Genomic DNA, 11,716 nt, shown 5'->3' with positions numbered 1-11,716 from the left:
TTTGGTTGTTGTTTTGTTTTTAGAGGGTAGAGTGGCAGAGGGGGAGAGAGAGAATCATATGCAGGCTCCATGCCCAGTGCAGAGGGGACTTGACCTCACAACCCTGAGATCATGACCTCAGCTGGGTCATGATCAAGAGTTGAGTGCTTAACTGACTGAGCCACCCAGGCACCTGGGTGTACGTTAAGCACTTGGGGTAGATTGTCTCTAAAGCTTGCTGCCAATATTTCCTCCTGTCTGTGCTGGCATGTGACTTCAATCTGGCTGGCTTGTGACTTGCTTGTTGGAGAAATGATACTTGGCCTGCTTGAGGTCCAGTTGTTCAGAGAACTAGAAGCCTCTTCTTTGGTTCTCTTACAACTCTAAGACTACCACGCTGTGACGAAGCCCATGGAGAGGCCATGCAGAGGAGAATCAAGCCACCCTGGCCAAAAGCCCAGTCTAGCCCCAACTGAATAAAGCAGCATGAGTAACCTCTAGAGAGGCAAGCAGAAGTGCCCAGTCAACCCTCAGGATCACTAGAAATAATATACTTTTTATTTTGTTTTGGCTGCCTGTGTGGCTCAGGTGGTTAACATCTTTTTTAAAAGACACTAGATTTTGTAGTGATTTGTTACACAATAATAATAAATATCATACTATTTTGTTCTCTTTCATGTTTGAAGTTTTCCATAATAAAAAGATATATGTATACATATGAATATGTATATAGTTGACCCTTGAGGAATGGGGGCATTAGAGGTACGGTCCCCACACAAAGTTGAAAAATCCACACATAACTTTTGACTTCTCCCAAACTTAACTACTAATAGCCTACTGTTGACTGGAAGCCTTACTGACAGCATAAACAGTTGATCAACACATATTTTGTATGTTATACATATTATATACTGTATTCTTAGCTAGAGAAAAGAAAATGTTAAGAAAACCATCAGGAAGAGAAAATACATTTATAGTACTGTATTTATCAAAAAAATCTGTGTATGGGATCCCTGGGTGGCGCAGCGGTTTGGCGCCTGCCTTTGGCCCAGGGCGCGATCCTGGAGACCCGGGATCGAATCCCGCGTCAGGCTCCCGGTGCATGGAGCCTGCTTCTCCCTCTGCCTGTGTCTCTGCCTCTCTCTCTCTCTCTCTCTGTGACTATCATAAATAAATAAAAAAATTAAAAAAAATCTGTGTATAAGTGAATCTGTACTGGTCAAACCCACATTGTTCAAAGATCAATATATATATATATTATATCACATATATCAATATATATATTCCGCATATATAATGGAATAGATAATAGAAATTGTACTTTATAAATTGCAGATGGTATCATTTTGCTTCTCTTTTCGCCTCTGGGTTTTTCTGGACGCTTCCAATCTCTGTGTTTCATACCTTTCCTCTCTCTTTCTCTCTGCATGTCTAGTCCTATCTTACCAAAACTATTCCTGCCACTTTCCCCCTCCATCTGCTTTGTTCTATCACATTGGCCTTCCTGTTGATCCACAAACCTGCCAAGCTCTTTCCTGCCTCAGAGTCTTGGCGCTGGCTTGTCCCTCTGCCCGAGTGCTTTGCTCTCCGATCTCCTCATGAATCATCCTCTTACGTCATCCAGTCCTTTGCTCAGATATAGTCCTCTTTCTTGACCATCTCTTTAAAAATGATCCCCTCCTCTATAAAGAATAATGTATCCTATTTAATTGTTTTGTCTTCATGGCACTTGGGATTATCTAAATAATCCTATTTTCTTATTTGTTTAATTGCTTAGGACAGGGATTTTGTCATCCCCAGTGTTCAGAACAGTGCCTGGCAATAGGAGATCCCCAATGGATATTTGTGAAAGGAATGTTCTTATTCAATGGTACTGATTGGCTGTCCTTTGACTCTACCCTCTTCCTATTCCACACTGTCCTGGAGGTGGGGAGGATGCCATTTCTTCATTTCCCTGTCCTGTGTCCCTCCACCCCAATTCGTTAAGTTGCGGTCTGTGGCTCTGAGACCCAAAGCTACAGATCTGTCCTTGGTGCTGAATAGGGCTCCCACTTCCATTGAGCTGGAGAGGTCAGATGAATCTTGGGAAAGGAGTGATGCGTATATGATCCGTCCAGGCATTGGGACATCTGGATCACTGAGAAAAGGCATACATCTGAGTTCCTAAGGGAAGGAATGCCCAGGTCACTGTGCATTCAGTAGGTATTTGTCTTAACTATTTACATGCTTATCTATTCACATATACATACATTCATACATATAAACTTTTATTTTGGAAAACTTCAAACATACAGAAGTGAAAAGAAGAGTATAATAAACCACCATGTACCCACTTAACAACTACCAACTCATGGCTAATTGCATTTAACCTCCACCCACTTCCTCACTTCCTCTATTATTTTAATGCAAATCCCAGACATGATATCATTTAATTATATGTCGTATTTTGAATTTTGTTTCTTTTCATTAAGTTACAGCTTACACACTGTAAGGTTTGAAAATCTTAAGCGCGCAGATTGATGCAGCTCTCTCTGTGTATGGGCATGTGTGACCAGCACCTGATCAAGCCATAGGGCATCTCTCTTGTCACAACAGGGTTTCTTGTTCTTGCTCCCAACTGACACACCAGGGATGGTCACTATTCTGACTTCTATCACCAAAGATTAAAAGGCCACCATATGGGAGTCCAAAGACCTGGGCTCTGGCCTTAACTTTGCTGTTGGCATTATTTTTTTTTGTATGAAATGTACATACGTGCAGAAAGTACATAACATTCAGAGGTATATTTTGGACAAATAGTCATATTGTGAACCCCCGTGAAATCACCCTGGGCACCCAGAGAGAATATTGTTATATTGTTCCTCCCTAGAACCTTTCTTGGCATTCCTTTGTGACAACAGTCCTTTCCCAATTTCCAGAGGAAACCACTACCTCCACTTATGGGAAGTTTACTCCTCCTAACCCACAGCCCTCACACACTCAGTTTTCTTTTTCCCTCCTTCTCTCTCCAACCCTTCAACACTCAGTGGACTCTGGCCCTGAATGAGAGACCAGTCTCCTCTCTCTTTTCCCTGCCTCCAGTCTTAGTCCCCCTAGTCTGTCCCCTGCATGGTCACAGGGAGAGCTTCCCATCACTGGGCTTCCACCATGCTGTTCCCCTGCTCTAAGTCCTTCCATAGATCCCCATTGGCTGTAGGGACAAGTTCAGGGAACTTTGTCTTCACCTGACACTTTAAGCCCTTGGGGACCCTGCCACTCTCTTCATCCTCATCGTCCTTCCTCACACTGTATATACAAACCAAGCCTTTGTGAGAACTGTCCTTCCTACCTGGAATGCCTTTCCTCTGGCTGCTTTGCCAATTCCTATTAGTTATTTAGATATCTTTTCAGAGATTAGTTCCTGTCAATAGCCTTCCCTGGTCTTCCCCCTTTGGAGCTCCCTTAGCGCCCTCATACCTCATACTTTATGACTTGTGAGACTCAGGGTTTTTCACTGTCTCCTTCCAGACCAGGACAGCAAGGTTGGATCTGACTCATTACTGGGTCCCTGGCATCATCGAGGTCAGAATAGATGATAAATGTTTTCTGACTGTCCCTCCCTGCAGCTCTCTCTGTATCTTACTTGCGCCTGCCTTTGTTCTGCTGTCTTCTTGCAATTTAGCAAACATTTCCTGAGGCCTTGGCATGGGCTTGTCCCTCTGCCTAAATGTTGTTCCACACTCTGTCCACACGATAACCTTCTACTCATCCTTCAGGACCCAACACAGGTTTTGTCCTCTATGTAGCCATCCTGATGCTCCATTGCCTCAACCCTCAATCAGAGGTATCTTCTTTACCTATTAGCTTCTAATCCAACCACTCCCTATTTACCCACCCACCTCCGATCTATTGGAGGTCTATGGCCATCTGGATGCTAGCCTGTGTCCACCATAAGACCAAGAAGTCCTCCAGGGTAGGATTCACCAGGATCTCCCAGCACAGAAGAATGAATTATAAATATTTGTGGACTCTCTCCTGAGATTACTTCTATTTTTGTGTTCTCTCTCTTTGAATTGGCTAGTCCCTCTGCCTGGAATGCTATTCCCTTCGCTGTCCATATGGCATGCTTTAAGACCTGTCCCCAGGTTCTCCTCCCTCTGGCAGCAGCTTCAACATATTCCTCTCCAACTCTGTGTCCTTTTATACATGCATGTCCCTCCACCATAGGCTTGTGGCTGTCTGAGTGTAGATCTGCCTCCCTCACATCAGACTAGGAGCTCCTCCAGGCCTGGGAGTCACCTCCAGGGCCCCAGTGCCTAGTGCATGGCTGGGAACAGAGGATCACATTGAATGATGGATACCTATGTGTATAAATCTAGGTTTGGTAAATTAATTCTGTTCTCTTACCACCTTTCAGCTTCATCTCCAAGATCCACATCTGAAGCGGTAGATGGACAACTAGAGGATTAAGGGCTCTCCTTTCTTCTCCTACTTACATAAATTCCCTCCCCAGGACTGCACAATGTTTTCTTCTCCACTGGGTCTTCCACACAGTGTTGCTTCTGACCAGGGATCTCTTTATACAGTGAATGAAGTGTGGCAATGGACTCATGCCCATGCATTTCACTGGTCCTGTCTAATATATCTTCACCTAAAAGAATCTCACCTGATAAAACAATGGGATGGCTAAGTTATTGTTGCCTGATGGGAGTCAATACCTTGAAAGGATGGGGCTGTGTCTTATAGGGTACAGCATAAGCTTTGGAGTGATGACCATTTTACAGCCTGAGAACATGAGTCTGGGTATCCAGGGGTGGCAGGGGATCCTCTCACTGTTACTCCCACCACTCACTTGCAGAATTTTTGCTTCCTGTTCCCCATAACCTTGAGCTTTGATTGTTTGGAGTCTTATTTCCCAAGGAAAGAATGCTTCCACTAGAGGACACACCAGTGGTTCCACTGAACTGAAGGTGGACTACCCACTCTTGCCACAGGGATCTTTTTTAAAGATTTTATTTTATTTATTTAGGAGAGAGAGAGAGAATGAGCAGAGAGAGGGGCAGAAGGAGAAGGAGAAGCAGGCTCCCCTCTGAGCAGGGAGCCAGATGTGGGGCTTGATCCCAGGACCCTGAGAGCATGACCTGAGCCAAAAACAGATGCCTAACTGACTGAGCCACCCAGGCACCCCAGTCATAAGGATCTTTTTAAAATGTAAAGCATGTACACAAGGGGACATGCTATATGACTCCATTTATGTGATGTTCAATATTAGGCAAAATTGATGTATGATAAGATCCAGAGTAGTGGCTACCTCCAGGGTAGGAAGTGCCTGTAAAGGGGTATGTGGCAGGCTTTGTGGACAGGACCAGAAATATTCTGTATCTTGATCTAGTGGAGGTTCCTCAGGTGTATACATATGGAAAAATGGCACATTGTGCATTTTACTATATGTTATATATTATATGTAATTATATACACATATCATTATATGGATATATTACAATATATAACATTATGTACATACTACATAAGAAATAATAATATACTATACATATAAAATATGACATATTTCATATGAAACATGGTAGCTCCCTGCTATAAATTCTCCAATGAATTCTGTACCGGTGTGGGATCAACCAGAAAAACAGAACTAGCTGGAGATATATATTAAGCTAAGAGATTTATGGCAAGGCTTATGTGATTGTGTGGCCTGGCCAGGTGAGTTCAAAATCCATAGGGCAGGCTGTCAGAAGAGGCAGGCTGGAACTCTTGGGCATGGGCTGAAGATGCTGTCCATAGGCAGATTTCTTTTTCAGGCAGGCCTCAGCTCTGCTTTTAAGGCACTTTCAGCTGGCTGACCCAGGCCCACCTAGATGATTTTGGATAATCTCCCTGATTCACAGTCAACTGACCATGAACTACAATCACATCTACAAAATACCTTTGCATTTATGCTGAGATTAGTGTTTGAGTGACTAACTGAGACTGTATGTAGCCTAGCAAGTGGACCCATCAGATTGGCCATCTCAGCTTCAAACCATATTTGCAATAAAAATCCAAAGTCTGCTTCCACACTAGAAAGATCAGTTCTTTGAAGGTAGGGACTTTTGCCTGTTTCCGTTCACTGATGAATGCCTGGAAACTAGGACGGTGTCTGGCATATGTAGGTGCTCAGTAAATGTGATGAATGCATGGATATTGACTTTCAGCTTTACTTCTATGTCAGAATGTGTAGACATCTAGAAAACTTCTCCCCTTGACCTCACAGGAGGGTAGGAGCATCTCTGAGATGACTTGTCTTCATAAGGCTTCCCATTAAGGAAGTCAGAAGATGCAGGGATCAATCGTTGCTCTGCCACTTACTCTGAAAATCACTGCCTCTCACTGTGTCTTGGGCAACTTGTTTGCCTAATGGCAATGCAACTCCCTTTCTTGTATGCCTTTCTGACTCATTGGGAGGATTAAGTGGGGAACAGGATGTGAAAGGACATTGTAGAGCATGTGCATAAGAGGACATGCTGTGGGATTCCATGTGTGTGAAGTCCATGATTTTATGTACGTATCCGCCTGCCCTGTGTTCCTTCCTACCTCCAGACTTGTGTCCAGGCTGTCTCTTCCACCTAGAAAGTCCTTCCTCCTGTTGCTCTTTGTCAAGACCTCTTTATCCTAGGGGCACCTGAGTGGCTCAGTGGTTGAGTGTCTGCCTTTGAGTCTCACATAGGATTCCCTCCCTCTGCCTATGTCTCTGCCTATCTCTCTGTGTCTCTCATGAATAAATAAAATCTAAAAAAAAGGAGCTCTTTATCCTTTAGGAGTTTGCTTATGATTCACTTCTTCCAGGATATCTTCCCCAGTCTCCACAGGTTGGAGCCTCGCCTCCAGGTTCAGCCTTGCCTCGAGTGCTTTTCTGTCAAATTAATCAAGACTTGTGTGTTTGGAAGGTAGAATTGCCCAATAAATGATGGGGTTGAGAGGCACACTCCTGGCTCTTAATTCACCAGATACATGAGCTTGAGCAAGTGGCTTCACCTCTCATTTGCTCATGGGCATCATAATAGTCCACTCACGCTGGACAGGCTATTGTGTCCCAACCAGTCCCTGTTCATCTCATTAAATTCTGACCATAACCACCTCGAAGTAGGGCTTGTCATTATTGTAGGTTTTATTTTCACCTCTGCCTTATAGGCGAAGAAGCATGTGTAGAGAGATTGAGTTACTAGCCACAGGCTAGATGGTAGAGCTGGGATTCGAACCCATGCAGGCTGGCTCCAGAGTTTTGGTTCCTAGGTTCTAGGATATGCTGCCTCTTGAACTTCTCATGTTGATATGAATAAAGACATTATCAGAGTTCCCCGCTGGCTCCAGAAGCACAGCACAGGAAACCGGGTTGTGGGGTGCCAGGGCCTCACTGGTGCTCAGTAACAGCTATTGTCAGAATTGCTCTTCATGTGGGCAAAGATGTGGCTGTTTCTCCCCACCCTGGGATGACGGGGACCTTTCCTAATTTGTCCCAGGTCTGCTGATCAGGTATGGACAGGATGGGGGTGGGGAAGTGGGGGGTGGGTAGCAGAGAGAGACAGGAGTGCAACTCCTGTTTGACAACATTTCCCAGTGAGCCACATTACAGAGGCTGAAGTTGCGAGAAGCAGGGGCATGCCTACCCCCAGCATCCTGCTCATAAAGAGGCTGGAGGGGCTGTTTAAGGGAGAGGCACAAGGGGTCCTCCCAGAGTGCCAACCAGCAGGGGGACCATGAGGAGCAGGGCCATGATGTGGGGCGCCTGGGAAGGGGTGGTGGCTGAGGCAGAGGTGAAGGGCTGGGTCACCGAGTCCTTGTTGCAGAGGTGCCCCTCACAGCAGGAGCCCTGGAGGTCGATGTTTGTCCAGGGGCTGGAGGTGCCCTTGATGGTACAAGAGGGCCGGTGGCAGGTTCTGATGTACACAGGGACTGAGAAATTGCCTGGAGAGGAGAGGGCAGCGAGGAGAGGGTTAGAATGGAGAGGGGCAGCTGCACTTGAACCTCCACCTCAGAGCCACGCCTCCCCCTTCAGACCAGTGGCCATGTCTCCTTGTCAGGCCAGTCTAGTGAGGCTACCCTCAGGCCTGCCCTGACTTCACATCCTTTGCCCAGGCTCTGCCCTGCTCCCAGCCCCTCACCGACGGTCATTTGGCCATTGCCCTGAAAGCAGACGCTTTGGTCCTGGTGACAGCGGACTTGTCGGGACTTCTCTGGGGTGCAGTCCTCCGGGTGGATCCCCAAGCAGGCGTAGCATTCCGTGCCGCTGAGATTTGGAGGGTTGGGCGCTGGCATGAGAGCGTAGACGCACACTCAGGTAATGATTGCGAGGTACGGTCGTGTGGGTTGCGCACTGCATCGGGGCGCCCGCCTCGCCTCACAGACTGGAAAGCCTGAATCCCAGCCCGCGGGAGGAGGCGCCCAGTGGAGGCCACGCCCCTTCCCCCGCCGGGGTCGGGGCCCCTCCCAGCCCACCCCGTGCCCACCCCCGCCCTCCGGCTCACCCGGGCTCAGATTGGGGATGGAGTCGTGGGTCATGAGCTTGGCGTTGCACAAGTCAGTCGTGCAGCCGCGCACCACCGAGTAGTCGGGCGGCAGCGCGCGGTCGTCGAACAGCGTCTGGCCCGTAGGGGGGCCGGTCCAGCAGCCCTTCTGCACCAGGGTCACTGAGGCGCGGTACCCTGGGGGCGGAAGGGGACGGGGGCCTGGGGCGCTGCTTGGTCCCAGCCTTCCTCCTCCGGGTCTCTAACCTCCTCGTCCTCTATCTCACTCTTCTCTCGGGCACTCACCTCGCCTCTCCCTGCTGCCCTTCCCTCTCCTCCCTCTCTCCCTGCAAACTCCCTTCCCCTACGCCCCCTTCCCCTCCCCTGCCCCCCTCCTCCGGGCTCCCACAGTCTCCTTCTGCCCCACCGCGCCCCCTCTCTCACCCCAGTCTTTCTCTCTCCCCTCTTTCCTCCTCCCTCCGTCCACCTCCGCCCCTTGCCACTTCCTGTCCCTCACCAGTGTCCAGGGACAGGACAGCCTCAGAGCATCCGTGCCGACAGGAGACATTGTGGAATTTCATGCTGCTGAGGTCAAAGGGCCCGAAGTAGATGTGTTGAAAGCTGTAGCATTGCTGGGCCTGGGACGCTGAGGAGAGAAGCGGGGTGGATGGGGTGAGAGGAGCTTGCGGGGAGGAGTACGGACGTGAGCCTGGTCCAGGAACTCCCCCACCCCCATCCTCAGCCCCCTAGCAAACGACAGCCTCGGAGCCAGGGGCTCTGCTCTGAGGGGAGCCAGGCCTTGGTGCCTAGAGAGAACTAGGGTCTGCTGCGGTGCTTGGTCACCACGGCCTCTACCTTCTGGCAGAAAATGACCTCTGTGCATCTGCCAGTCCGGTTTCCCCCCCCAAGCTGTTCTGGATCTCCACCCTCTTCCAGGAAGCCCTCTAAGATTTAAATAAAGGAGGAAGTGATTCACTCCTGCTCTGCCAGCCTCTCTGCCAAATTCAACTCAGGATGTCCAGTAGCACTAAAAGGCTGTGGGTAGAAAACAGACTCCAGCATAGGCAATGGGCTGTGCAATCTTATACTGCAAATATATGCATATAGGCAGCCCCAGTGAGACAGACACACACAAAACACTTAAAACAGTGACATAAACACAAAGTAACTAAGTTGACATGGGCTTATGCAAATCTCACAAACACATAGAGTATCCTGAGCTTCAACAGCAGAGTTCTACAATCACACATAAAAGCAGTGCCACCCAGGCCCTCCAGTGGAAACTCTCCCAACCTAGACATATGCAAGATCATACTAGCAGACAGAAAAATGTGTGGAACAAAACAGAAACAAAAACAACATGCAGAGAGACCCAGGGACATAGGAAGTCATACCCAGAGAGAGACAAATATAGTCTTAAGAATCATAGACATGCAAATAATATGAGAGACCACAACTATGCAAAGTTAGAGATACAGAAAAGAGATCTACAAAAACATAAAAAAGATTTTATTTATTTATTTGAGAGAGAGAGAGAGAACGTGAGCACAGGAGCAGGAGGAGAAACAGAGGGAGAGGGAGATGCAGGCTCCCCATGGAGAACAGAGCCCAGTGCTTGATCCCAGGACCCGGGGATCATGACCTGAACCAAAGGGAGATGCTTAGCCAACTGAGCCACCTAGGCGCCCCCCAGAACATACGATTTTAAACCATAGACAGATAAAGACACAGAGAGACATGGGGCACAGACACACAGAGAGACAGACACACATCAAAATACCCGAACACATGAACACAGAGATAAATACAGGCCTGCCATTCACAGGGATGTACAAACACAAAGAGACATGGATATACAGAATTATACACACATCTCTTTTACAAAGAAAGTGAAACTCAGAGAAAAACAGACCCATAAAGCATTTGTTCAAACTCTTGTTCACATATGAAATCTGGTACGGAGAAACAGGCACATGCACACAGACCCAGCAGGCACACCCATGAAGACACGCACGTAACTCAAAGTGTCTTCCGTGGAAAAGCAGACAGATACACAATGGGCGGGGTGCAGGCTTAGCCTCCTCTCCGGCTCTGCTCCCAACTATGTCCTTGTCCTTATCCAAACTAGGGGAAGGGGTTGCCTGAGGATGAGGCCAAAGTTCTCAGCTAGTTCTGGAAAGAGCCCCCAGGGTTCCCCAGAAGTACCTCTGAAGGGGAAGTGGGCAAGGAGGATGAGAGGCCGCAGGGACGGGGAGAGAGATGGCAGAGAAGATAGATGACTGATGGGAGAACAGAGAAGACGCATGAGAAGGACACAGTCTCCAGGCTGCTCCTCCACCAAGACCCAGGATCCAGCCCCCAGCCCCTTCCTCCCTCAGACCCAGGAGTCCAGACCCCCAGCGCCTCCTCCCTCAGACCCAGGAGTCCAGGCCCCCAGCCCCCTCCTCCCTCAAACCCAGGAGTCCAGGCCCCCAGCCCCCTCCTCCCTCAGACCCAGGAGTCCAGGCCCCCAGCCCCCTCCTCCCTCAGACCCAGGAGTCCAGGCCCCCAGCCCCCTCCTCCCTCAGACCCAGGAGTCCAGGCCCCCAGCCCCCTCCTTCCTCAGACCCAGGAGTCCAGGCCCCCACTGTTCTTAACACCTATCTCAAAAGTCTGGGTACCTGTTAGGTGGAACACAGCCCCAAAGAGACAGAGCAGGATGGTTCTGGGGGCTCCCATTGTCAGCTGTGGAGCTGAGCTGAGACACCCAGGACAGTTCCTCCTGCTCTGATTTCTGTCTGGCTGGTTCTCCCTGCTGAGCCCCAGGCATCCCGGCTCTCCAGCCTGCCCGGGATTCCTCCACCCCCGCCCTTCCTGGTCTCCTCCTAGGTAATCATGATGGGGCCATGATGAGTCCTTGGTGCTGAGGAGGGAGAGGGATTGGGGTCTGGATTTCCCAGTCTGAGGGAAGAGGGAGCTAGAGTCCTATAACCTGTAATTTGGGGAATTTGTTATTTGCAGTATCTCTTTCAACCCTGTTCCCCACATTGTGTTCCAGTCTGAGGTTGGTACATATGGTCTCTTGATTTCTCTTCTCTTTCTATCCTGGAACACACATTATGCATAAACTCACACACACACACCCTCCAATGCTGGGCCCATATCTCCAGACCCAGACCAACACCATCACCTCCTCCTAGAAGCCTCTTATGACCCAGGTCTCCTCCACTCATCCACCCACTCTCAGCCTCAGGCATCTCCCTGTCTCCCAGCCATGGTCA

At 48.7% G+C, this 11,716-nt stretch overlaps 1 protein-coding gene across 3 annotated transcripts in view; it reads right to left on the bottom strand.

Moving 5' to 3' along the window:
* Window positions 1–7,102: 7,102 nt before the first annotated feature.
* LYPD5 (LY6/PLAUR domain containing 5) overlaps window positions 7,103–11,716 on the bottom strand; it is a 64,920-nt gene continuing 60,306 nt past the window's right edge. For 2 of the 3 annotated variants that reach the window (XM_077849343.1, XM_077849324.1), the window contains 4 exons: window positions 8,974–9,102; window positions 8,478–8,654; window positions 8,115–8,261; window positions 7,103–7,917 (listed from right to left, as the gene is read on the bottom strand). In XM_077849343.1, the coding sequence (XP_077705469.1) occupies window positions 7,658–7,917; window positions 8,115–8,261; window positions 8,478–8,654; window positions 8,974–9,037 (648 nt within the window). In that variant the 5' untranslated portion in view covers window positions 9,038–9,102 and the 3' untranslated portion in view covers window positions 7,103–7,657. Of the gene's footprint in view, window positions 7,918–8,114; window positions 8,262–8,477; window positions 8,655–8,973; window positions 9,103–11,116; window positions 11,275–11,716 lie in introns of those variants that run through there. The other variant, XM_077849335.1, reaches the window with a different exon arrangement.

This window comes from Canis aureus, chromosome 1 (assembly GCF_053574225.1).
Source record: "Canis aureus isolate CA01 chromosome 1, VMU_Caureus_v.1.0, whole genome shotgun sequence".
Classification (NCBI taxonomy): domain Eukaryota; kingdom Metazoa; phylum Chordata; class Mammalia; order Carnivora; family Canidae; genus Canis; species Canis aureus.
Note: the sequence above shows the minus strand (reverse complement) of the source record. Positions and strands in the feature narration are given on the sequence as shown.